The sequence below is a fragment of the Microplitis mediator genome, chromosome 2 (genome assembly GCF_029852145.1).
Source record: "Microplitis mediator isolate UGA2020A chromosome 2, iyMicMedi2.1, whole genome shotgun sequence".
In the NCBI taxonomy this organism is placed as follows: Eukaryota; Metazoa; Arthropoda; class Insecta; order Hymenoptera; family Braconidae; genus Microplitis; species Microplitis mediator.
This window is the reverse complement of record NC_079970.1, coordinates 3,233,448-3,258,561: the sequence shown is the minus strand read 5'-3', so window position 1 is coordinate 3,258,561 and position 25,114 is coordinate 3,233,448. Positions and strand designations below refer to the sequence as shown.

Below are 25,114 nucleotides of genomic sequence, written 5' to 3'. Positions count from 1 at the left end.
ACCAAAACCTATGGAGGAAAACACCTAGACTGACTTTTTGAATTTGGTAAGGTTATTGGTGTAATCTATATGTATCAAATAGTTGATTGATTGAAGTACGAACCAAAACCTATGGAGGAAAACACCTAGACTGACTTTTTGAATTTGGTAAGGTTATTGGTGTAATCTATATGTATCAAATAGTTAATTGATTGAAGTACGAACCAAAACCTATGGAGGAAAACACCTAGACTGACTTTTTGAATTTGGTAAGGTTATTGGTGTAATCTATATGTATCAAATAGTTGATTGATTGAAGTACGAACCAAAACCTATGGAGGAAAACACCTAGACTGACTTTTTGAATTTTGTTCAGGTTCGAAATCACTCTAGACGAATTATTATGTTGGTTGAAATTATTTTCAATAAAAAACTATGATGGAAAACACCTGGAATTAATTTTCTCCTTCGAATAATAATTAGGTCATCACTGAAAGATAATTACATGTTCAGACATAGTTTTTCATTAATTTTTTTCTCTATAGATTAAAATTTAATTTTATTTAGCAAATTTTAATTTTTCTTGCACGTCAGGGCTATTTGTCTAGAAAAATAACGCCGGTAAAGGCGATTCAAAAATATTTGCTACATTTTTCACCACCAGACGGCTCTAGCTCTATTTTTTCTGATTGGGACAATGATAACTGGGACATTGACCAACTGGGACATTGCTTAGCTGGGACATTGACATATTCCCCTTCTGTTAACTGTTGGTAATTTTTATCGATAAATTATAAATTATCGTTTTTTATTTTTAGGTAAAATACCCGATTGCCCCCCGCTTCCTCTACATAATTAATTAATTAAATTATTTAAATTATTTTGTTGATTTATTTTCATATTTTTTATGACGATATTTTATCGATAATTATAAGCATCAAAATGAAGTTTAATTATTGGGAAATTTATAGAAAAATTTTGGTATTTTTGTAGCATAGAAATTTTGAAAAAAATTTTTAGAGCTGAGTCTTTTATCTGGACATAAAATGAATACTTTTAAATTATATTGAATCTAAAAATAATATAAGAATTTCTAAACTTCCAAAGAATTGAAAAAGATTCAAATGAATTGACATTTTCAATCTTTCTGAATACTTCTCAATAACAAAATAATTTCACATTTCGGGTCACGTGTGGGATTTAAATTTTCAATACTTTTCAATGAGTATTTTTAATCAGGGTTCCCATGCTAATTTTTATAAATAATTAAAAATTTTATTGTTCCAGACACCACTTAAATATCTAAATTTTTTTAAAGGATAGGACAGTATGAAAAATAATTGTTGTTGAATATTTTATTGCGGCAGTACAAAAAATTATTCATAGCATTCGGTCATGTCGGAATCTTCAACAATGACAAGATCCTCCATCATTTCTTCCAGAGTAATTTGAGGGATACTTGGATCTAGTGCTAGATCATTGGAGTCAACTGGCATCACCTTACGGGAATCTCTGTAGATGTTTACATTTTGACGGGTTTCAGGATTCTCTTCCAACTCTTCCAGGAACTCGTTGTACTCTCTGCATAAAAAACAAAAAATTTAGCAAATAATTAGTGAAAATAACTAGAGTACTTTGTAACAATAAAACTGTATTAAAAAAAAATACTGACTCGTTATCAGTAGCCATGCTGCCTTCAGCTAAATGTTTAAGTTTCCAAACTCTTGCTCGCCGTCTTGCGAGTTTATCATTCCCGTAGAATTTTTTCACGAGAATAACGTCAGGGATTTCGTTCGCAGATAATTTTTCAAAGTTTGCGTCATTGATGTTACTATCAGCGAGAGCGTATCTGTGGATAAAAATGTTTTTAAAACCGGAGCAAAAAAATTTTGCTAAATTATGAGGCATCAGTTTTATTTACCCCAGAGCAGAATCTCCTTCTTTTAACAGATGACCCAAATGGGTGCGTGCGTAGATGTAATTTTCAGTAAGACCAAGTTCTGAAGCTCTCACCAACTCGACTTCAGCAATCACATGCTGTAAATAAATATAATTAATAAATTTACGATTATTTTTCTTAATAACTAACTTACCCTATTAGAAATAGCACCCTGACCCGGGAAAAGTTTAATTTCAGAGAGTTTGAGGGGTTCAATGCGCATCACTATGTACTCAGTTAACTGTTTCGGATTACAAATGCTGTTAAAACTGTCTCTCCAATATGTTGTTGCATTTACTTCGGCGACTTGAGGTACAAAGAAAAAATAATTATTATAAAATTGTAATTAATTAAAAAATCTTGTCTTCTTTAATATAAATCCTTACCCTGGCCCGAAGACACGTCCATTAGATGTAATGAGTTTGTAGTTTTGTATACCAGAGCGATAGGACTTATTCCGCCTAATCGATGCGTGAGTTTTTTTGGAAGACACACGACACTGTCCTTTGAAATCGGTACTATTTCAACACTAAAAATACACAAATTTATTGTTAACACTATTTAAAATATATGTTTTAGTATAAGTAAGTATTGAAATACCTGAATGAAAATTTGTAATTGTAAATATTACTGTGAATGTCGTGGGACAGTAATTTTTTCGAGTGTTGATAACGACAGGGCAAAACCGATTGAAGAAAGTCAACTAATTTTCTTGCGCTATTTTCATGGGCGTAAAAAAAATCAAGCCCCTCTGTAATTAAGTAGATAATTAGCCCGTGTATTAATTATTAAAACTACGGAAATAAATTTAAAAATAAAATATACCATGAATTGGTTTGATTCCTAGAGTATCTTCATGAGCTCTGTGCTTAAGGATCAGTTGCTCCAAATAATAAAATGTTTTTTTATTGATCGCTTTTTGCCTCACTTGCACCTGGTGAACAACCAAATAATTATTAATTAACTGAAAAAAACTGATAATTATAATGAATAATAGTTATTAGTAAATTACAGATGCGCGCCAATAATCTTGAGCTTCAACCCGATGACATTGGGTGCACATTTGATGGTTGATGATGAATTCAACAATAAAAACTTGCTGAAGAACAGTTCCGCTGTGAACTTCTGCGTGAACTGTCAACTTAACCCGCACTCTCTTGGAATGCGGTTCTGTCCAGACAAAACCAGCATCTATGAGCTTCACTCTGCTGAGCCCTTTCAGTTTTTTTAGACATATTTCTAGCAACTCTCGGGATTCCAGGGGTGCATGAACCCACTCACTGGGTGGCTGAAGATATCTAGTAAAAAAAAACAGCTGGCATTAATTTCTTCACATACAATGAAGCATCAGCAAGAATTGTCAGTCGAAATTTACCTTTCGCAGCCTCGACAAAAGTAAAGTGTTGCTTGTCTAGGAATTCCTTCAGTGATGTCAACTTCTGTACGTAAACAAGCTGCGCACATGTTCGAAGGATTTGACTCTATCAGAGTTCCGCAACGGCAACATAATCTATTAAATAAATACATTTTAATTAGTCTTCAATTACACTATATGTCATAACAATTAATTGTTTAATAATAATGGTCATTACACTTTAGTTGATGATCCCTGTTGGTCCTCTATGTTTGTCATGTACTCCATTTTGTTTATTTATTTGTTGCTTACTTTCGAATAATTGTAATTTATGCTACATAAATTTTTTAAAATTTAAACTAATTCAACATGTTCCAAACACGTGTTTGGAAAAATATTATTTGAGATAAAGCATGAAGCATATGATCAAACTGTAACTTACTAATTTCAAGAAGTGATAAGGGTAAATTTTCACTGGAACAGAGATTTTAACGCCACCTTTTGAACAGTTTATCTGTCACGTTTAGTTGGAGGCGCTAGTGCACAATTTTGCACTTACAGCGGGATCATGAATTGAAAACGCACTAAATTACAACCGTACCAATGGACAACTCTGAGGTGTCAAAAACAACAATTGGATTTTTCTGTTTCTATAAAAAAATTAAATAATTTACCTACAGTTTACTGACTTTTACCAAAGTAGAGTAATCACAGACTCTGTCTGAGTTTCTATAAGAAATCTTGAAGTTTGCTATAGAATTCATATACACGGAAAAAAATGAACTATAAAAATTGAGAATGACAAGTAATATAATGATAAAGTGATCAGTAAATGCTATCATTCTAAATAGCAATTTTTTCATTTATGATTAAAACGTGAATAATTACAGGATAAGTTTGAAAATTTATTGTCTATGTAAGAAAAATTACTATTTGAATTTTAAAAATTGTTACTGATACTTAGAAAACTCACGACACGTATTATAAAATTTATTATTTGAAATGTTAAAACTCCCCATGTTGACATCCGGGTTCCGGGTAATAATTTCAGACACTAATTTTTTAAGTTTATTTTTTTTCGTGTAAAGTCAATCCGTTGAAAAAAAAATTCCTCAGGATTGATCCCTCAGAAGACCACTTTTGTGTTGTGAGCCGCTGAGTTTCTGAAATCATCGGCAGTATAAATTTATTTAAAATCTCCCCAATCACGGGCTTTTTCGGAGTTTCTACAAGAAATTTCCGAAATTTATCGCCGAAGTATAACGTCATCACAGGCTTTTCCTATAACTGTTCAATTATCACAGAGAGGATTGGGTTTATGACATCAAAGAGAGTAAAATAAATGATTTATATTGAATTGATAAAATTTTATTAATTGATCAACATTTATATCATCTCTCAAATAAACTAAGCGTGTAAATATATTTTGTAAATGTCTATGGATATTCAAAAAAAATATTTTAAAATAGATCGCTCTGAAGTATCGAAAAATAAAATATCCCAAATTATTTATAATATCACATGCTTACGTGTAAAAATTTTTTTTAATGAGTATTTTCAGTTAAGGTAGAGTGAGTTTTGTTTATCAGAGAGCAGCTGGACCCGTTCTAACTGGCGAAGACGGAGCTCCATGAACTTCTAGATCAAACTCAGCCATGGTGAGAGAATCTCTCATAACCCGATTCCATCTATCGGCATTTTCATAAGTGTACGCTCGTCTTCGTACTACTTCAGGTTCATTTGCAGCAGACGACCGCGAGCATGCCCGTTGTGCTTCATGCTGAATAATTATTTCATTAGTGATGTATGTTTCCCGGCGAATTTTGTCTGCAAGTTTAGGGCTTATGTCCGGGATACACCAGCGTACAAAAATCATTACAACAGCAACAGCATTCTACATTAAAAAAAATAATAAATTTTATTTTTATAGTCCTAAATTATTAACCCGTCAGCACTCCCGTTATGAGCATTTTGCTCACAGGAAACTATTCAACTTATAGGATGTCGCTGTCGCGCAAGCGAGACACTAAAAATCGCGGGAGTGCTGACGGGTTTAAAATAATAATGATTACCTCAAAAACTACGACAAATGCAAGTCTCGCCGCAAGAATATGCCAGTAAATATTTGTAAAATCATATTTTTTGGGAGAAGTTGGTGATTCACGGAAATCTGGGTAACGACATATTTCAATGTCTTCCTGATACGTATTAATTAATGGTCGATGTTCACTTAAAAAATCAGACGTATTAAATTTTGATAAAGAGTACTCGAGAAAACCTTCTAATGAGTAATCATCAGAAATCTTCAACTGGTAAACTAGTTTAGGAATAAAATTTGACGTGAATGCTATAATGAAGGCCTAGTAAAATATTTATAAATTAATACTCATGTCCAATAATAAATAAATGATTTAAAATATTTTCTACATACATTCGTAATCACTGACAACTTTGAAATTGAATCTAAAATTCTGTACCAAATACCAATATCTCTAACGCGCTGGCCTACGGGTCTCCTGTACATGATCAGCAATTTCTTCGCGTCTAGTCTCATTTCAAAAATATTATTTATCAGTGCAAAGAAAGGTGCCAGAGGAAATGCTGCTACGAATATTGTGATAAATCCATACTGTAGAACTGCAAGCCAATTATTTATTTAAATTAAGACTTTGTTTTTAAATTAATCAGTTAATTTAAAAAAAAATAAGTAGAAAGTTTACCCATTTCTAAATATTCGGGGAATAGACTCCTGGGTCCCCATTCTACAAGTTTAAAATCTCTGACCCAAGGCAAGTGTTTTCTCAAAATAAATTTATCATTTTTCTTGACACTTTCAGTAGACTTGATATGAACTTTCCAGGTGTTAATCCATTTATAGTACAACGGAAATAACATTTCCAACAATGAGTTCATAAATTGTTTACCGATCATAATAATACTTAATTGAATACAGAGTTCAGTTAAACAGCCACCGGGACCACATTCTTCTTGCCGATAACGAAAAAATCTATTGTAAGTACGTGGGTGTCCAATAAATTTACCCTTAAAAAATGCAATGTAGAATATAGATGCGTAGTAATTGACAAATTGTAAAAGATAAATTTTTAACGTCAAACTATCATCGAACTCCGTTTGGGTGCGAAGAAGTTCTAACTCTGTGAGATATTCAGCGAGCCAAATGTAGATCCAGTTGAACAGAAAGATGCAGCATAAATTGAGACACGCTGCAGTGGCAGTTGTGAATAATATTGCGTTACTTGTGATCGCTGAGTGTCCGTAAACACTCAGAGTTGTTAATAAAGACATTCTGTATAAAATAACTCCCATCACAGCAGCCATCGCTACTGTGATCAGTAATAAAACAACAGAGAAACTTAAAATTGTTGCTGGAAGTCTCATGCTCCAGAATGGAACTTTCGGCTCCGCTGTATTTGTTATCACATTTATAGCTTTTTTTTTAATGTGAGCCAGTCTTGCTAAGTATTGAGGTCGCGGATGTTCCTCTTGAGCATCTATACCCGTTAGATCCCACCTGTGGGTTATTTCGGCTGAGTATTTCTTCCACAGCTCGAGAAATAATGTTGCCCATAGAGACATAAAGATTGAAAACAAAACAGTAGACGGATTGTCGAATAGATATGTAAGTCTGCCGTGCAGGCAAGTTTCTTTTAGATCCCAGTAACCGCAAATGTGATCACAGAGTGGACACATGTAAATTGATTTATTACCATTACAAATATCTTCGCTCGGTTTATTTGTGTAAAGGGTCAGGCATCCGTAAATGAAACAAAGTAGACCAACTATACTTGCTGGTACCAGCATGTGCGTGTAAAACCCAAGCCAAGCAAAGTACAATCCTATTTTAACTCCAAAATATTCTTTTATGTAGTCCAGAGGTTGATAATGAAAACATTTTCTCAGACTTGCCCAGTGGGTGTACAATAAATATCTCATAGAGGCTGGCGTGTGTAAATTTCCCTGGGAAAATAAATGAACATTTATTACCCTACCAGTTTTTAAAAATTTACCGTAAGATAATAAAATTTAAATGTACGTAGAATTCGAATTTATTGTGCCCAAGATTTACGACGTAGATAGTGGATCATAAAGTCAATGACTAGGTAAACAGATAGTAAATTTTAGAAGTAATTATGAAGGTCAAGGATCAGCTATAGGTACAAGCCACCATTGCCCGCCCCTAGCTTGTCTTTAATTGCCATACAATAGACTTATCTTTGTTTTAATGAGTAATACCCTTAGATATGGATTTATAATTCTCATTGTAGCTGGTATAGGTTTATTACTAGAAACACTATTATTAGTCTTACGCCTTGGATATAACGATTTGTCAACATTACAACAAAGGGTCAATGTTACCAAGTATAATTTACAGCAGTGACGTTTCAAATTTTGTCCCTTTAAATTTTATAATATTTTCCGGGGTCGTTTAAATGCCCATGGTATAGCACAGGCTATAAATATAACTATGTATATATATAGTATATATGTATACATACAGTTAGACGAAAGAAGAGACATTTAAAGAAACAGCTGTTCGTAAATATTTCTATAGAAACTATGGAGCTTTTACTGAGATCGACAGATCTATATATCTAGCCATTGAATAAAAATGTATGATACAATAAAACTTACATCGTGAAGTGGATATGCTGCTACGTAGGCATGCTCAGAAATAAGCCTGTCAATCCCAAATGCAAAATCGTCCTGTTTGTTCTTTGTAAACTTAGTACGATCTAGAATAAATTGTACGATCCTCGAGTGGGTGGCAGGTGTGAAAAACTCCGGGATATCATAATCAAATAAATATTCTTTATCACGGCTGTATACGGCAGTAAAACGATGCTTTATTTTAGGAAAAATTCTCGTGTCTACGTAATAATGCTTCATAAAATTAGTTATCCAGCTGTTGACTTCACGCATTATCGTGTTGCTTCGTAGAGATGATGTCGACGGGCCAGTTATTAACTCTTTCATTGGTAATCTCAGTTTAAGTATTTCCGCATACCGTCTGAGGACCTCCTGGGGAGCGTGAATTTTAATAAATCTTAAACCGCTCGGCTCTGGTGATTCATACTCCAACTGCAGACCCTCTAATTCTAAGTTTTCTTCAAAAATCTTTAAATGCAATACAATAAACAATAGGTTTTAAAATAAAGATAACGGTAGAAAAAATATTTTTGACATTTTAATTTTTAAAATGACTTGCGATCTTTGTCATTTATATTACCTTCCTAAACTCTGTACACCGTAATGTCATGGCCTCCTCGTCATGCTCATCCCATACAATAACAAAATCAATAGATCGAATCCCGTCAGAAAAATATAAATTTAACGTTTCTTCTTCGGGTCCAAACTAAATAAAAGATAAAAAATTTATTTATTTATCACTACAATAAAATTTTTTACTACGGCGCAAATAAAATTTACTATTGACCAGAGATAAATTTATCTGCCCTTACATCTTGACAACTTCCATCAATTATCGTTTCTTCAGTTCCTCTCCCAGTGCAAGATTCATCATCAGTAGTCATACAATTTGCGATTTCTTCATTCTCATTTTCATTTTGACTTAACGCATCTTCGTACATAGTATTTCTAACACTGTAATAAATAGTTTGCTGAGATCCTTTATTGAGATTGCTTGTGGATCGATAGATGCTGGGTGAGGTACTGTGGCTTTGCCTACCCACTATTTCCGTCTTATCACTATCGTCTTCCTCCATTTATAAAATTATTATTAAACTGCAATACATAAAGCAATAAATGTACAACGATAACAAACGTCAAGGACATTTCTGTCATCTTCTCAATTAATACTGAATATTAAAGTAATAAAATTATTTACTTGCATCAACTAAAGGAAGCTGTCGTTGAATCGAAACTCTGCATACACTATATAATAATTGTATATAAAAATAAATTTATCATCCGGCTGGGGTAAATCTAACGGCATCACCAACGGACTCGATAATCATTTGATATTTAGTCAAGAAGACGTCAAAAAATATAATCATTTCTATTACCTAAAAAAAAATATATATATATATAGATATATATATATAAATATCAAGCTATCAGTAATGACCTTTACAAATATTTCACAAGTTATAATTTATAAAATCAATGAACAATTTTGTATGAAACTGAAATTACCCGAGGTCTAATAATTTTCTAATTTTTTTAAAAACGATGAATTAAAAAAAAAAAATTTCGAAAAATTGCACCTAGAGTTTTTTTAAATTTCTACATTTGCATATTTTTAGTTTATCTTTTTTTTTTTTTTTTAAATTGAATTGTTCAAAGATATCAGAAAATTTTGAATTGACTGGTAATTTTAGGATCATCGAAATTGTTTACTTACTCATTATTATATTTACGCGACTGGTGAACATGACCGCGTGTTAGTTACTGACTAATAAACCGTGACAACAGCTGTTTTATTTTTTACATTGATTCAGTTCGAGAGTTATTCGAGATGTTTTAGCGGCTATATTTAAATCACTTGGACGCATGGTAAAACAATATCCTATTATATATTGCTTTTATATTTATCCATACAAAAATAAATGATAATTTTGAACATCTTTTTGAATAAAAAATAAGTTCAATATTATAAAAATTAATTTATGATATTTAAGTCTTAATTATTTATCAATTTTTTGAACCCGTTTCTGTGTTTGATACTTCTGTTAATTAAATTAATTGCCTTCTGTATTGTAAATTCTATATATTTTAAAAATGTTTATAGCTTTTTAAAAATATTAAAGGAAATTTAAAAAGCAATAAAAGTAAAATGAAGTGTCAGTAATTGGGTATTTTTGTCTTACTTGTATTTAAAAGTGTAACGGATTTAAATTTAAATGCCAGAATTTTTGTTGAGTATATTATTTTGAACGCAGAAAAAATAAATAAAAATATATAAAGATGTTTTTAAAGGACTTTTAAATGAATCTTAGGTAAGATAGAGGAAGATTGAAGACTTTAAAGGGGCGGTTTCAAAAGCAGGTGCGTTGAATTTAAGATCGACGTAGGATTTTCAGTACCTCATCCTCCTCAGCTTTGCTACATACAACCCACGTCTGATTGGAGGGACTTTTAAATTTATTTTTTGCGCCCAAGTGAAGGTCAGCAAATTCGTGGTTGTATATATATATAATAACCACCAACACCTGGTCTCCATTGGCGTCACCTGTGCCGTTTACGTACTGACTCATCTTAGATTTTTTTACCAGTACCAGCCCAAAAATAATAAATATTTTTATCTAAATTTATTAACTATTTTTATTATTGCTTTAATTTACATATTAAATAATATCAAAATTTATATTAATACTTAATAATTTATCTAATTGACTATTATATTGCAAGACGTATTTTATTTTATGTAAATAAATATTATTTGGATAATTATCATTTAAATAAAAATTAGTTTAGTCTCCATTATTATAAATGGTAGATATTAAGGAGATTGATAACCTTTTTTAAAGATTAATTAGTGGCGCTTACACTTCCTGCATAACAAGAGAATTAAGTTCGTCTTCCCCGGGACACAAAACAGAGTCGATGTTGTACAACGCAGCGTGGAAGGTGATTAAACACCAAGAAACACCTGTTGATAAAGTAATTCAATTTTAATTATTTCATTTTTTAGTCCCATCCGTTATCCGGATTTATAATTTACCGAGAACCCAGAAAAGAATGGCACCAGCTCCAACTAAATAAAACAGCGGCAATGAACAAATTCCAACTAGCATGTAAACTTGGGCTAGAGTTAATTTGTGATTAACAATCATGAGCTCCTGACGTGCGTGTCTTTGGGATACTTTGTAACAAGTACCCAGGGAAGCTGCGACAGCGAGTAACAAGAGTGGAGACGTGATTCTAAACAACGAGATTCGATTAGAAAAATTAAATTGAGTCGTTTTTTTACTGATTATACTTACAGACAGTAGACTACTAATCCAATGAAAACAAAGAAGTAATTACTTTGGAAGTACTCAATATTTTTCATAACTCTCTTGCTAAATCTACTGATACTCGGAGGAGCGCGGAAGTTATTTGTATTCAAAAACAAACTCCACGGTCTGAGAGTTGCTTTTCGATGTTGAATCCATGCTTGTGCCTGCGGATACCCGATTTGATTCAATGGTAATTGGGGAAGTTGCAAAAAGTTGAATCTAAATAAAAAAAAAATTAATTAATCTTAACGTATAAAATAGTATGCGCATAATTAAGCCCGACATTGTTTTTATATATCACTGCCATCTTAAATTGCCGTAAAAAAAAAATAAAACTTTTTTTCTCTCGGAGCACCTGCCCGATGTTAAAAAATGACAACCAAAACTCGAGAGTGAGGTTAGGTTGTAAATAAACATATGGTAAACACAAAGAAAAAAATAATAATGTGTAAAAAATTACCCATTTGTGGGAGTCTGCTTTTGACTCAGCACCGAGTCATCATCATCATCACCGTTTATCATGATCCCAATGTCTTCTTGCTCTTGCATTTTGTTATCGTTCGTATACATGGTAGTTGTGTACAATTATTATTTTCTTACAGCTGATGTGGCAGACAAAAACATCGACTAGCTCTCGCTTCTTCAATTTCTACATACATACATATATACATACAAACATATATTATTATATTTATTTTTCTTTATGTATTTACTGTTTATGTTTTAAATGAATCTGATTGTCTGTACCCTCACCACTGGATTGCTCTGTTCTTTACGTTACATATATATGTATGTACATATTTACATATATAAATATATATATATATTCCAAGCTGATAAAGAATAGAAGGGGAAAGTTTACTTTTGCTTACGAATTTCCGATTACGAGTAGTCTGAGAGTAGAGTAAAATAGCGGGCAGTTAAAAGTGTCCATCAAACCCCATCGTTTCTCTCCTCCTACACAAAACATCGTCTTAAAAAATTATTTGTATCATATATAATACAGGTACGCACATATATTACGCGTAAATTTTTCTCCTTGCATCCCCCACCAATCAACTAAAAGCAAACCCTCGAGCCGCGTGCAGCCGCTGCCAAAAAAGCCCTCAGCTCTTGTATCTCGTACGCGCATGCCACAGGTTGCAGCTGCTCTCAAACCAAACCAACATTTTTTTTTTTACTTTATTGTTACCTCTAGTCTCTATACTACTTTACAAAACTTAAAACCCTGACGTAAGGATCCTTTCTTCGACGCGATAAATTTTTTACTGCAAAATTAAGTCCAATTTAATTTAAATAATTTTTAAAAATTTGAAATCAAACAGAAGTTAAATTTAAAAAAATATTAATTACTTACATGGGTTTTTAAAATTAATTTACCCAGGTATGATTATTTAAATTAAGCCGAGTAGATTTTGAAAATAGTCAAGGTTTATTTTTCCTTTTTATTAGAAAGGAAGGCCGATTGTGACCAGAAATGATCTGGATAAAGGATGGATCCATAAAGAAAAGAAACCTTGAACAAATATAATAAATCTAGTTTAACATACATTTTATATCTCCGTTGTGCATCAGTTTGAGTTTTATACCTGGATTTAAATGCGTGTGTGTGAGTGAGTAGTCGGTTGAAAAGGACAGTGATATAAATTAAATTTAAAAATAGTCAACTTGAACTACAGAGTATTTAGATATTTTAAAATCCAAGTTGAAGATGTCGCTGAGGATCGGGAACCATTGTGGCCGTGAGGGCCAATAGGAGACGAGGACAGAGTATACATTTAAGCAGAACGTATATAAACGTATATAAGAGGAAATGCGATTGGTGGATTGTGAATAAAGCTTCGGGACACCGCGCCACCCGCCATAACGTTCGTAGCGTGCGGTGACTAATAGTCAGGTTTGAAAAAACGAATTTGTGATGCGTATATTTTTTAAAAATAATTAATATTAGAAAAAAAAAAAAATTCCGGTGATTGGTGAGTGTACTGATCATTTTTTCAGTTTATTTTTTTTTTTTTTGTGGAGTTTGTTGTACATATGTATCATTAAATGGAGATGGATGTTGCCCAAAAGTTGAATTTTGATGCCGAGGATTTTGAAGACGAGGAGTTGAATATCAGCTGTCGTACAAATAGCTCGGGATGCGATGTAGATGATCATCTTGATTTATCCGCGGAAGAATTTTCACCGTCACGTCAGAGAAAATTGTCATTTAGACAATCGATGGATTGCAGTGACAGTGAAAGTAATATTCATGACAGTATTGCTGACTGTAAAACAACCCCGGCAGTAGTTGTGACAGGTTAGTCCATAAGTTTAATGGACGCTATGGACGCATTTTGTGTGTGCCGTTTATACCTATACATATATATACCTGCGTCATATACCATTTCTTAGTAATACGCCGAAATAAAAAAATAATTTTTTTTTTGGCTGTACTAATCATCTTGAAGATATCAGTTTTCCAGAAGATCATTTGTGTTATTTTGCTTTTATTTATTTATTTATTATATTTTTTTTTTATTTTGTGATTTTGCGTGTTTTTTTATTATTTTTTTTCGTGATTTTTATTTTACCAAAGTGTATTTTTTACGCTCATTTTCGTAGTATTTGTTTTTTTTTTTTTTTTAAACGGAATTTAAAAAATTAGAGTATTTTTGTAAGAAAAAAAAATTGTGATTTATAATTAAAAATAAATCAGTAGATTGAAAATTTAATTAGTATATCGTGAAGGATAATAATTGCCTACGGCGATGGCACTCGATATAAAAAGTAAGTTTTATGATAATTTGTCTGCTGCAAATTTAAAAAATTTTAAATTAAGCGAAAATAAATTTGACAGTATTATGAACAGTTGATTATGCAATTTGGTCTTGCCAATTAGTTCATAATACCTGTTTTAAATTTTACGGCATGATTTTCACACAAAGGATTCAATAACACGAAACCGAAATGCTTCGTATAGCGCCAGGCCAAACAATAGTACGAAAGATAATGATTTGTGTACGAAAGGCAATTTTAAAGGGCACGGATATATATATCATATTTTAGACTATTTCTTTCTTACTGTACTTAACTATTCATTTTAAATTATCTACTAATTATCTACTAAAATAAAGTCACTGAGTTTTTTAAAATTCAAGATTTACGTTAAAGTGGCATGAATTTTTTAAAAAACGTTTTCATTCCGAGTGTCAAAGTCATAAGAGAAATTGAAATATTATTTAGTCAATTTTATGTACCAGTTACACTTTGAGTGAAAATAAATCAGTGAGAATTATTGTGTCTTAAAAAAAGCCGGAAACCCAAGAGCTGAACTTTCGTATTCAAAATTCAAATATTTAAAATAACTTGCGAGTGTATGAGTAATCGTTAAAATCGTGAGAACATTCTTCCTGTAGTTTCACCGGATTCTATTTTTAGTGAGTCAACCGCGAGAGAAAAAGGGTTTTTTAAAAAGTAGATTTATCGGTTTTAAAACCTAGTCTGTACCGCTCGCTAAACTTTCTAATCTTGAGGCCATTGATGCCAACAAAGTTCTTGGGCTCGTGCTGGTAAGACACAGTAACGATTAAGACTTAAGCTGCCTCACCTAATTGTAAGATTATGTTGTTTAATAACAAGGCTAATAGACGGTAATTATTATATTTACAGGCCCTATAGGAATTAGAAATCCTTATAGAGACAATGGTCCCCAGTCAAAAGTTGCGATGGCCTGTAGTCCACCTTACAAAAGAGTTCGAGCTCTCAGGTTATTTGATTCGCCGGCAACCCCTAAGACATTAGTAGAAAAAAGTACAATGCATACTCCAGTACCAGCAAAATGTACCAGGCTGTTTCCATCAGACAAGCCGAGATCTCTGCCCTCTGGGTTTCTTCTGAAGCCTGATAAACCCGCAGTGAATGTCAATCCTTTCACTCCCAATGGTATGCTAATTACTGCCCGAAAGCGGAGTAGGTCCAAACGCAGTCTCAATGGGTCAGTAAATGTTTTTAAAAATAATTTATTTTAAAATAAAATAATCATTTTATTAATTTTACCATTTAAATATTTTAGATCGCCCGATATAAGAATACCCAAGTTTGATCTCGCGGATTCCGGGGAGTCAGACCACGAAGTGGAAAATCCGACAAAACGAGTAGCACTTCAAGAGTCGAATATACCAAGATATCATCAAGAGTTTCTTGAGGAAGGACTGATTGGAGCTGGTGAATTCGGATCAGTGTATAAATGCATAAATAGACTAGATGGTTGTGTATATGCGATTAAAAAAAGTTTAAAACCGGTGGCTGGTAGTGTTAGTGAGAAAACGGCTCTGAATGAAGTATACGCACATGCTGTTCTCGGTAAACATCAGCATGTCGTACGTTATTATTCAGCTTGGGCGGAAGATAATCACATGATTATTCAAAATGAGTACTGCAACGGCGGCAGTTTGGCTGACGTAATTACACAGCTTAGAGAAGAAGGCAGGTCGTTCTCGGAACCAGAATTAAGACAATTACTGCTCCATGTTGCGGAAGGTTTGCGGTATATACACAGCATGCAGCTCGTGCACATGGACATTAAACCTGGAAATATATTTATAACAAAAGAAAAACCAATGCATTCTGTTAATTATGACTCTGCGGACGATGGTTTTGATGAAGAAGAAACAATTGAAGAAGAAATAACGTATAAAATAGGTGATCTTGGACATGTTACCTCAATAAATGACCCTCAAGTTGAAGAAGGAGACTGTAGATATTTACCAACTGAAATTTTACAAGAAGATTTTTCACATCTAACCAAAGCTGATATATTCGCATTAGGCTTAACTGTTTACGAAGCAGGAGGAGGAGGTCCCCTACCAAAAAATGGCCCTCTGTGGCATGAAATCAGGAAGGGAAATCTTCTGGAACTACCTCAGCATAGTCGAGACCTAAATGACTTATTAAAAGTGAGTTTTCCTTTTTTTTTTATATCTTTTAAATATAATTTTTGTCGGAAAAATTAATTTAAATTTTTGTTTTTATTGTTACAGTTAATGGTTCATCCAAATCCCGAAACGAGACCGTCAGCATTATCACTGATCCAGCATCGAGTATTATGTCCCGTTGGAAACAAAACCAAAGCTCAACTACGTCGTGAACTTAACGCCGAAAAGTTAAAAAATCAAATTCTAACACAACAATTACAAGAAGCCGCTAAATGTATAAAGAAAATCGCACCAAATGTTGCAGCCCTCAGTAATAATAATAATAACAATCTTAATTCTGGTGGCTATCAATTACGACAGACGGCTACAAGAGCATCAACACGAGCTTTGGGAAAAAAAGTTAATCGTAGCAGTAGTACAACTAATTTTTAAAATTAATCATCACACATGCTTTATTGTTTTTGTGATTAAGTGATGACAAAAATATTTTGGTTCCTAGAGGTGCCTTTTTGTTGTGATATCTCATTAATTTTAGTTAGCGAGTAAAACAATTTAAATATTTAAAATTTAGAGACTAATTAAAGATAATAATAAATTTTTAGTATACGCAGAGTAAAATATTTATAAATTATTAAAATTATAATGTAAATTTTAAGTTTTTTTTTTTTGTTTTATTTAAAAATTTTTTTTTTTTTTTTTTTTAACGTAAGCGTGAACTAGTTTTCTGAAAGTGTTTCTTTGATTGATTTTTTTTTTTTTTTTAATAAAACAGCGAATCATTAATTCTATTATTTTTTTTTTTCTATAAAAAAAAAATCATTAATTCGAATTGGTAATGATTAGTTAGCATTGCAATTTAAAAATTAATCATTACATTTCTCAATGAAATTTTTTTTCTCCATAAAATATTTTGAAAATTTTCTATGCATGCTAATCTTATTCAATTTTTAAGTATTACACATTTATTTCTTAATATCTTATCATGAAAAAATTTATAATTAATCTTAATATCGATTATGTATTTTTATTTTTATTTTACTTCATTTTTTACTCATAATAAATAAAAAAAAAAAGTATTGACATTTATGTCAAGGTCAGGGAAACTAGTTTTTAAAAATAAAATTTTCAATTTGAATAATACACTATATTATAAGCAGAACAAAATATCGATTTATTTAAATTTATTGACAGATAATACAATCACAAGTACATTGTAAATTATATATGTTTTAAGTTTATTAATTACTTTTAATGATATAAATTAATAATTTTTAATTATCCATGTATCTAAACGAAACAAGTTGTAGTTTTACTCTGCGTACAATTAGAATTAATACGAATAAAAAAAAAAAAATGATACTAATTAGAGAAGAAGCAAAATTTTTATTATAAAATTAAATTATTTTTGTAGAATTTTTAAGCGTCTTATTATAACGATTCGCCACAAACGCCATGTCTATATCTTATACAAATAAATTATATTTTATATATAAGATTACAAACAAATAGTCCTGTAAAATAACGATAATAACGAAAGTCCAATTAATGTTAAGTGTAATTAACTGTTGAGCATTTTGCATTCTTTCGTATACGATTTCGCTGACTATTATAATTATTATCATTATTATTTTAATTATTAATTATTACTTATTACTATTATAATTAATTACAATTATTATTGTTTGAACGTTTCTATTAGCCTAATTAATTAATTAATTAATTATTATTATTTTCTTTTTTCGACGCTGGTCCACTAAAAATCGATCAAGTTTTTTACTTGTTTATTTTTTATTTATTATCAATTGTTGCTAACTATTAATGAGTACTATTAACAAAATCGACGCTTTTATATCTTTGTAATTAATAATTAAAAAAAAAAAAATAGTTGTATAATTGGACCTCATTTTAATTAACGTAAAAAAAATACAAGACATTTTTATTTAGTCCCGCTTGAGTCGTTAAGCGACAAGACAAGAATGTCGATGTGTAAAATAGATAACAAGAAAAAATATCTGGATAAATTAACTGTAATATGCTGTGGTATAGTTAAAAAAATTAATGAATTTAATAAAGGGAATAAAGAAAATTATTGAGTGAGACAAATAAATACTTGAGGGTAGACCCCGACAAGTTGCTGCATGCGGCATTGGCCATTATCAGGCGATCAATAAATTGTTATCCTTAATTGAACACTATTAATAATTATTAATATTATTTTATTACTTTATTAAAAAAGATTGAGAACAAATAAAAAAATGTTCAAAGCACCGACTGTCTGAAAATAATTATTTAACACCTACTGTTTTTTAGTTTTTTACCAGCTAACTTTGTTATTTATTTACAGTTATTTATTTATAGATTATTTAGACAAAAGTCTACGTCATGTATGTAGCAATAAAGGCATTATTGTATTACGTAAAATGTTGTCGCAAGTGTTTAGAATTTAATTGAGTTTAAGTATTTAGTAGAAAGAAGCTAAAATATTTTTTTATCTTAAAATTTACGCGGTTTAAAAATAATAAAATTTCATATCTTTGCTTTAACTAATTATATATCTATCTATATATTTATATATTTAATATTTAGTTTATTATAAACCTGAAGTTCTATTGTCTGCATTTACGATTTATCGGATATTTGTTGAGCAAATTATGCGTAATGCTTTGATATATTTGAGCGTTCAGCATTTCCTGAGTACGTTCAAATGTTGATTTGGATGGATTTAATTGATAAGTCTTTCTTTTTATTCCTGGTGTATGAACAAGAAAAGCTCCATCGAGAATTATTAATTGATAATTCATCAGGCACATTTCTAACATCTGGAAATAATTATTAGTTTATATATAATTAAAAGACCTAGTACCCGATCAGGGGATGATACTGAAGTTAGCCGACGTCTGATAGTTTTTGGATTTTTTTTCAAACGATAAATTATAAAAAATAAAATATTTAAAAAAAATTGCACCTGTAATTTTTTTAATTTTCTACATGTGCATATTTTTAGTTTTTTTTTTTTCTGTAGTCAATTCATTGAAAATAAAATTAAAAAATTTATAATTGTCTACCAACTTCAGGGTCATGATCAGGGGACTAGTATCCAATCACTCATGTATTTGTATATTTATATTTACTCAATATATATATACAAATATATGGAGAGATCGAATACTAGTTCCTTGATCGGGTACTAGGTCTGTTAGGTTGTCATTAATTTTTTTTAAATTAATAAAACCTGTGACATTTTTTCCTGACGTCCTTCCCAAGTCATATTTTCGTTGTAAAGAGGATCGTCCTGAGTCCCAATGTAAACTGGTTCCCATCGATGGTGCGGATACTCCCGGCGAGTGACAATCAGCGGTCTCACTCGCCCTGGGTCTGGTCTCAACATCCACTTGGTGATACCAGGAAACCGCTGACAGTGTATGCACATATATTTGTGAAAATAAACAGCGAGATCTTTATTTATCGCAGCCATTAATTCTCGTTTATTTTTAGGCGGCTCCTGGGACTCGTCAATTTCAAATACTGGAACTACGAATGCGAGTCCTTTGCGTGGCGGCTGTCCGTCGATCATTTTAAGAAAACCTGAGGCCAATTTATCACTCGGTAATAATTCAATGTCTGAGACCAAGACTCTGGATGTCATCGCAAGACTTTTCGCGACATTTCGCGCGACATTTATTGGATAAGTGAGTCCTCGGTCTTTTCTGTCTGTCAAAGATTCCTGGAGTTGCCAGTGAAGGTCCAGCGCCGCGCAGTCCCCATCTTCGGCGGCATAATTATTGTTTCTGATGATCGGTTTACGATTTGCTGGAAATATCAGGTGGACGGAAAGCTAAAGAAAATAAATATTTATAATAGTTGGTAATTATTTTTAAAAATAAGTCGAACCTTGTGCATTTGGGGCTCACAGCGGCAAGCTCTGTCGAGCAGTCGTACAGCCAGTTCAGCATCTCGACCTGGTGTAAAGACAGCAAGACTAACTGGACCTTCCCATCGCTTGACCAATTCGACGACATTGTAAACTAAATCCGCGGTCGCGTGAGTGCACAGAGTCAATCTGGTGAACGGTTTTGATCCATCCGACTCAACACTACTCCGAATGACAAATGGCAAAACTCGATACGGTCCATCTTCACCTGCTTGAGGTGTATATCGAATTTTATTTACCGGGTAAGAAAATAAAAAAGGCAATTCGTATTTCCAAGCACAGGCGCAATTATTCAGTTGCTGTTGCCCTCTCATGTACATTCCAGGTGCATACGCACGCGCAAATCCTCTCGATGGCTCTTGGATAAAATTATGTGGACCACGCGGTGAAAATGATGATGCTGCGTCATCATCTAGCGGAAGTACAAGACTGCGGCCAATTAAAAGTCGCGTACTCAGTAAAATAAATAACGCGATGCCGACTACGAGTATTAATCTACGCGGGTATCCACGCATTCCTCTAATTGTTTAAATAATAATAATCATAATTGTAATTATAATTATTATTATTTCGGGTACGCGAATCCATCAAAGGTCTTGTACTCCTTAGTCTTACTGACCCAACCGAGTTCACTTGCAGCAACGCTGATTTTACGATCGATGTGATTGCAAGCGCAAGTCTCAGGGCCGAAAGAATTTAAATTCACACCCCGTACTCGGTTTATTGAAGACTACTATTAAGTAATTGACTGGTTATAAAATAAAAGGACGATGAAAGGAAATAATTTAAAATGAAGTTTAAAAACTCCCACGTCAGTCATCTTCACATCTGACAGATTTCAAACTCTCTATAGTCAGTTTTTATATTTTTTTTAATATCTTAACTTTATAAAAACGATCGATAAAAGTTAATTAAACTCAGTAATTATGTTTCACACTTTTTTACATTAATATCCACACATACCGCATGCGGATAATTACACCCCCATAAATCCCCTAATCGATCTTACCGCCAACGGGATTCCCCGCGCGAAAGTGTAATGACCCACGGTTTGATTGACAGAATCATAACACAATTAATAAGTTTTACTTTCCCTTCAAAAATTATATTTTATTTTATCAATCGATAACCAATTAGTCATACACAGAAGAAAATAATTTGTTTCCATTGTAAAATGAAGACAAAAATTTCCCTATAAGTTTTTTATAGTTTTCAGAAAATTTTTCTCTTCAATACGCAATTCAAAATATTTTTTGCCGCAAAAATTCCTCTTTTTCTGTGTAAATTCAAAAATATCATTGGGTCATTGATCATAAACTCAGTGCTATATTTTAAATCGACTACTCATCAGTTGTAATTGTGGGATAGTCATGACCTCCAGTTTAATAATAAATATTCATAGCAACCTTTATTTCAGTGATTCAACTCTCAAAACTTCAAACCAACTCTATTTATTATATTTATTTTATAAGTCATATATTTACATAATTTTTGAAAAATAAATGTGACTTGACTGCGCAGAAAGGGCTTGCAGAAAACAAAGCTATAAATATATATATAGATTTATATCGTATGTGTAAAGCATGTACTGAAATAGTACAATATAATTTCCCGCGGTATATTTGCGCGGTTGTATCCGATTATCAGCGCATGCTCCTGACACCACCGCGTCAGAATATAAATTTTTTTATTTGTAACCGGCGATCACTAGACTTTCTTGGGCAGCCCTTACATCAATCCACGTCGCCTATTGATACAAATAAAACCCAGTGAATCATAATATTGTCTAAAATAAAATAAACTCCCGAAATAATATCGCCCAGTCACTGGCTTACGCGGAATAAAATAATTCCGAGTGATTGAGAGTAACTGGAAAATTTTAAAATCATGATGAAACGCGTGAGTATTTTAAGACTACAGTTGTACAGTAATATATATAATGACTGTCATTACAAGTAACTATACTATTTAAATTGTTTACTATCTTGCAGATAAATCTTACGTGCTAGTCAGTACCAGCGAACGTGTCTATGAACGTCCCAGAATTTCCGGCGCCTCCATCATTAGTGAGACCATCGTCATCCGTTACTTTGTCATCACCATCAGTGGGATTTATCAGTCATCGAGATCCATCGGAAATAAAACGACGGAGCTCCCGTACAAATGTTTCGTCAGGAGAAAAGTTTACCCGGACAGTTTCTGTGTCACATTTATTATCTGGCAGCAACAATTTACCCTCGCGTAGACGTGCGCACCGGGTTGCGCGTATCGCGAACTCGGTGCATCCACGACCACGAGTTGTCACGAGAGAGTCGTCTAGAGTAAATCGTGCACGTGTCACTGAGCTTAAACTTAGTATGACTGAGAGGCGTGAAGACGACGAGGATGATGCTGACGTTATTTGTGCCTCAGGTATACTAGATAGCAACGACGTCACTTAACACACACACACTCACATTTGTCTATCACTAGTATAGTTATTACTGATAATTACTCATACCAATCATCTTAATTACTAATTTAATTTCAAGTGCGCAAACTTTGTCTGACACTTGTCTGTTAATAAAATTTATCTGTGCCGTCTGTCAAGTAAAATCAATTTGTTTTATATTTCACGATCATTACATTGATCATTGATGACAATTATTATTTATTCATTATCTCAAGTGTGTCATCAATCACTGTATCGTAAAATGTGTCATGCATAAATAATTGCAATAATAAATAAACTGATGTGAGTATTTATCATCTACTCCGTTATTGTGTGTTTGCTAAATGTATGCAAGTGCGTCACGATTTATACTTTAAATCGATTAGTTATAAATTATAATTGTTATCTATACTTTTATCGAGGAAAATTATCAGTGGACATTTTATCCTCAGTATCATCCTTTCGCGTCACTGAGTAAGATCCGGTATTGTTGTTGTTATTATTGTTGGTGTTATTGTTATTTTAGGCACTCCCGTGTCCTTGGGTTCGAGAACTATATCGGAAGACTTGACAATTGAATTGAAAGACCACCAGACAAATGACACTGACGAGATGCCATTTATCAAGTCTATTGGAATCCAGGCACGCGAGCGCGAAGGTCCTTACTGGCTAAGAGTTTTTCCGACGTTAAAAGATATAATTGAAGAGGAGGAGAGTGAAAACTCGGGAACTTCCTCGAAAATATGGAAGCATTTAAGATTTCTGGGAAGACTTTCTCTGTGTCAATTTGGTAGGTCAATAATTTATAGATTTCTTTGGTAATGTCGTAAATTTTTGGTTTGTTGGTATTTAGGTCTCGCGTGGCTGTTAACTTTCTGGGCGATAGCTGGAGCCGCGGCTTTTTACGCGACCGAGGGACCACGTGAAAGAGCCCAAGTTTTGGAGCTGAAGGACATGCAGAAAGATTTGGCTGTCGGGTTAGCCACTGAGTTGCGTCAATTAAAGGCCAGTGAAGAAGAAATGGAACCGCTGTGGAGTAACAAAGTTCGACAGTACGTTGCGAAGCATGAAAAACTTTTGCTGGCGGCTGTTAACTCTGGATATGGCGAAGGGGGTGAGAGCGGAGAGCTTTGGACATTTTCCGGCTGTGTGCTCTTCGCTATATCCCTCCTCACTACTCTAGGTGTGTAACAGGTTGCCGTTTTATTGACGTTATAATTTTTAACACCTTCAATACTCTACTCGTGTGTCTTCAAGAGTCAGTGTTCAGTTTATATATCTACAAATTTAAATTACAGGCTTTGGCGCGCCAGTTCCTCGCACAACTGCCGGTCGGACAGTGGCCGTAGTCTTTGCTGGTATTGGAATCCCAGCGCATTTTCTTCTTATACTGAACCTCGGTCTTCTTCTTGCTGTCCGTCTCCAGCGGTACGCCGTGCATAGAAAATACGGAGAAGAATACGACATCGAGGCTGCCAACAGCTTCCCCGTTCCGCGATGGGTTAAAATTATCCCTTTTATCTGGATCGGTAATTTTACTCCAAACTCTTAAAATTTTTTTCATACACTCGTATCGATCCTTCTTTCTTTTGCCTTGTGAATATTAACCCAGTAAACAAAATTTTATTTACAGCCGGATATTATCTCTTGGGAATCCTCGGGTTCGGTGCCGGGAGGTCAAGACCATTAGCAGCGAGTCTGCTTTTCCCTCTGGACTTCACAGCAGCCGGTGGACTGGCATCAACTTCAGGGTTTGTACGAATAGCTTACGCTCTATATCTCGAAGGCGCTGTCACGATAGCCGCAGTTGCGGTGGCAGTCCTTCGGGTATCAGCCACTGAAAGTCTCACGAATATTGGCCTCAAGTACGGATTATTGGTTGAAGCATAGCCTGTAAAGAAACTATCGATCAGGTTTTAAAGATAAAGATTTGACCCTGAGAGTAACACATGCCGTGACCAAGATTCCTCGATAGATAGGGAGCGGTCACGCGGATAACTCTGGTGGTCTACTACCAACCCTAAGTCTATACCGAGCCACTGAGATGTGACCTCGTATTAAAATACTTAGCCAGTGATGAACGCTGGCAAAGTACTTTAATTAAATTAAATAACATCCAATAAAATAAAGTTAATTTTTATAATAATAAATAATTTATGACATTGGACGAATTTTTTAAATTTCCCGGTGTGCATGATGTAATTTTATTTATATAAATACGCGTATGTGTTGTTATTTTATTTTAAAAACGCATTTCAATATTCGTGCCAAGCATAAATGTATAGTACATTTACTCTATTTGTAACTATAACTATACATGTACAATAGATATTGCAACAAACGTTGTAGTATAAAAGTATTATTATTTTATAATTCACAATATCGATCAGCAGTAGAAGCCTGCGTCAGGGACACTAAAGTTATTTGAACTTATTGTTAGCATACATGATATTTGTGTTTGACATCTAGCTATATGTACTTCCCACAAGGAATGTGACATTGGCGGAGATGAATGTAAGAAAATTCAAACAATTACCTATTGAATAATGTAATGATGTCAATAAATTTTTTTCGGGGTTGAT

General features: G+C 33.0%; 6 protein-coding genes across 15 annotated transcripts; 2 read left to right on the top strand and 4 right to left on the bottom strand.

Moving 5' to 3' along the window:
- Window positions 1-1,319: 1,319 nt before the first annotated feature.
- LOC130663665 (60S ribosomal export protein NMD3) lies at window positions 1,320-3,706 on the bottom strand. The gene is made up of 10 exons (XM_057463028.1): window positions 3,511-3,706; window positions 3,294-3,428; window positions 2,931-3,216; window positions 2,744-2,852; window positions 2,519-2,669; window positions 2,305-2,447; window positions 2,073-2,224; window positions 1,901-2,016; window positions 1,652-1,828; window positions 1,320-1,560 (listed from the first exon to the last, which is right to left on the bottom strand). The coding sequence occupies exons 1-10, from the start codon at window positions 3,558-3,560 to the stop codon at window positions 1,356-1,358; spliced, it is 1,524 nt and encodes a 507-aa protein (XP_057319011.1). The 5' UTR covers window positions 3,561-3,706; the 3' UTR covers window positions 1,320-1,355.
- A 924-nt stretch (window positions 3,707-4,630) lies between these two features.
- On the bottom strand, window positions 4,631-9,785 carry LOC130663625 (anoctamin-1). 3 transcript variants are annotated; one of them, XM_057462952.1, is made up of 9 exons: window positions 9,655-9,785; window positions 9,139-9,316; window positions 8,753-9,035; window positions 8,521-8,646; window positions 7,926-8,408; window positions 5,993-7,250; window positions 5,704-5,909; window positions 5,345-5,632; window positions 4,631-5,166 (listed from the first exon to the last, which is right to left on the bottom strand). In XM_057462952.1, the coding sequence occupies exons 3-9, from the start codon at window positions 9,014-9,016 to the stop codon at window positions 4,858-4,860; spliced, it is 2,934 nt and encodes a 977-aa protein (XP_057318935.1). In that variant the 5' UTR covers window positions 9,017-9,035; window positions 9,139-9,316; window positions 9,655-9,785; the 3' UTR covers window positions 4,631-4,857. The 3 variants fall into 3 exon arrangements, with proteins under 3 accessions (XP_057318935.1, XP_057318936.1, XP_057318937.1); XM_057462953.1 differs by having other exon boundaries at window positions 9,143-9,316; XM_057462954.1 differs by lacking the exons at window positions 9,139-9,316; window positions 9,655-9,785 and having other exon boundaries at window positions 8,728-8,868.
- Window positions 9,786-10,548: 763 nt separating this feature from the next.
- On the bottom strand, window positions 10,549-12,144 carry LOC130663632 (prenylated Rab acceptor protein 1). 3 transcript variants are annotated; one of them, XM_057462974.1, is made up of 5 exons: window positions 12,005-12,144; window positions 11,712-11,900; window positions 11,237-11,470; window positions 10,975-11,174; window positions 10,549-10,902 (listed from the first exon to the last, which is right to left on the bottom strand). In XM_057462974.1, exons 2-5 carry the CDS (start codon window positions 11,819-11,821, stop codon window positions 10,796-10,798), a joined length of 651 nt encoding a protein of 216 aa, XP_057318957.1. In that variant the 5' UTR covers window positions 11,822-11,900; window positions 12,005-12,144; the 3' UTR covers window positions 10,549-10,795. The 3 variants fall into 3 exon arrangements, with proteins under 3 accessions (XP_057318957.1, XP_057318959.1, XP_057318958.1); XM_057462976.1 differs by having other exon boundaries at window positions 11,999-12,124; XM_057462975.1 differs by having other exon boundaries at window positions 11,965-12,084.
- A 20-nt stretch (window positions 12,145-12,164) lies between these two features.
- Window positions 12,165-18,065, top strand: LOC130663627 (wee1-like protein kinase). 5 transcript variants are annotated; one of them, XM_057462965.1, is made up of 4 exons: window positions 12,165-12,257; window positions 14,906-15,230; window positions 15,309-16,191; window positions 16,276-18,065. In XM_057462965.1, exons 2-4 carry the CDS (start codon window positions 14,962-14,964, stop codon window positions 16,600-16,602), a joined length of 1,479 nt encoding a protein of 492 aa, XP_057318948.1. In that variant the 5' UTR covers window positions 12,165-12,257; window positions 14,906-14,961; the 3' UTR covers window positions 16,603-18,065. The 5 variants fall into 5 exon arrangements, with proteins under 5 accessions (XP_057318948.1, XP_057318947.1, XP_057318945.1 ...); XM_057462964.1 differs by lacking the exon at window positions 12,165-12,257 and adding an exon at window positions 12,640-13,227; XM_057462962.1 differs by lacking the exon at window positions 12,165-12,257 and adding an exon at window positions 13,234-13,496.
- Window positions 18,066-18,580: 515 nt separating this feature from the next.
- LOC130663631 (beta-1,4-glucuronyltransferase 1-like) lies at window positions 18,581-21,479 on the bottom strand. Its single transcript, XM_057462973.1, has 3 exons — window positions 20,062-21,479; window positions 19,403-20,005; window positions 18,581-18,989 (listed from the first exon to the last, which is right to left on the bottom strand). The coding sequence occupies exons 1-3, from the start codon at window positions 20,614-20,616 to the stop codon at window positions 18,777-18,779; spliced, it is 1,371 nt and encodes a 456-aa protein (XP_057318956.1). The 5' UTR covers window positions 20,617-21,479; the 3' UTR covers window positions 18,581-18,776.
- Window positions 21,480-21,813: 334 nt separating this feature from the next.
- On the top strand, window positions 21,814-25,090 carry LOC130663630 (uncharacterized). 2 transcript variants are annotated; one of them, XM_057462972.1, is made up of 6 exons: window positions 21,814-22,000; window positions 22,093-22,456; window positions 23,059-23,322; window positions 23,386-23,715; window positions 23,831-24,061; window positions 24,166-25,090. In XM_057462972.1, exons 2-6 carry the CDS (start codon window positions 22,132-22,134, stop codon window positions 24,420-24,422), a joined length of 1,407 nt encoding a protein of 468 aa, XP_057318955.1. In that variant the 5' UTR covers window positions 21,814-22,000; window positions 22,093-22,131; the 3' UTR covers window positions 24,423-25,090. The 2 variants fall into 2 exon arrangements, with proteins under 2 accessions (XP_057318955.1, XP_057318954.1); XM_057462971.1 differs by having other exon boundaries at window positions 21,818-22,000; window positions 22,093-22,513.
- The last annotated feature ends 24 nt before the right edge of the window (window positions 25,091-25,114 follow it).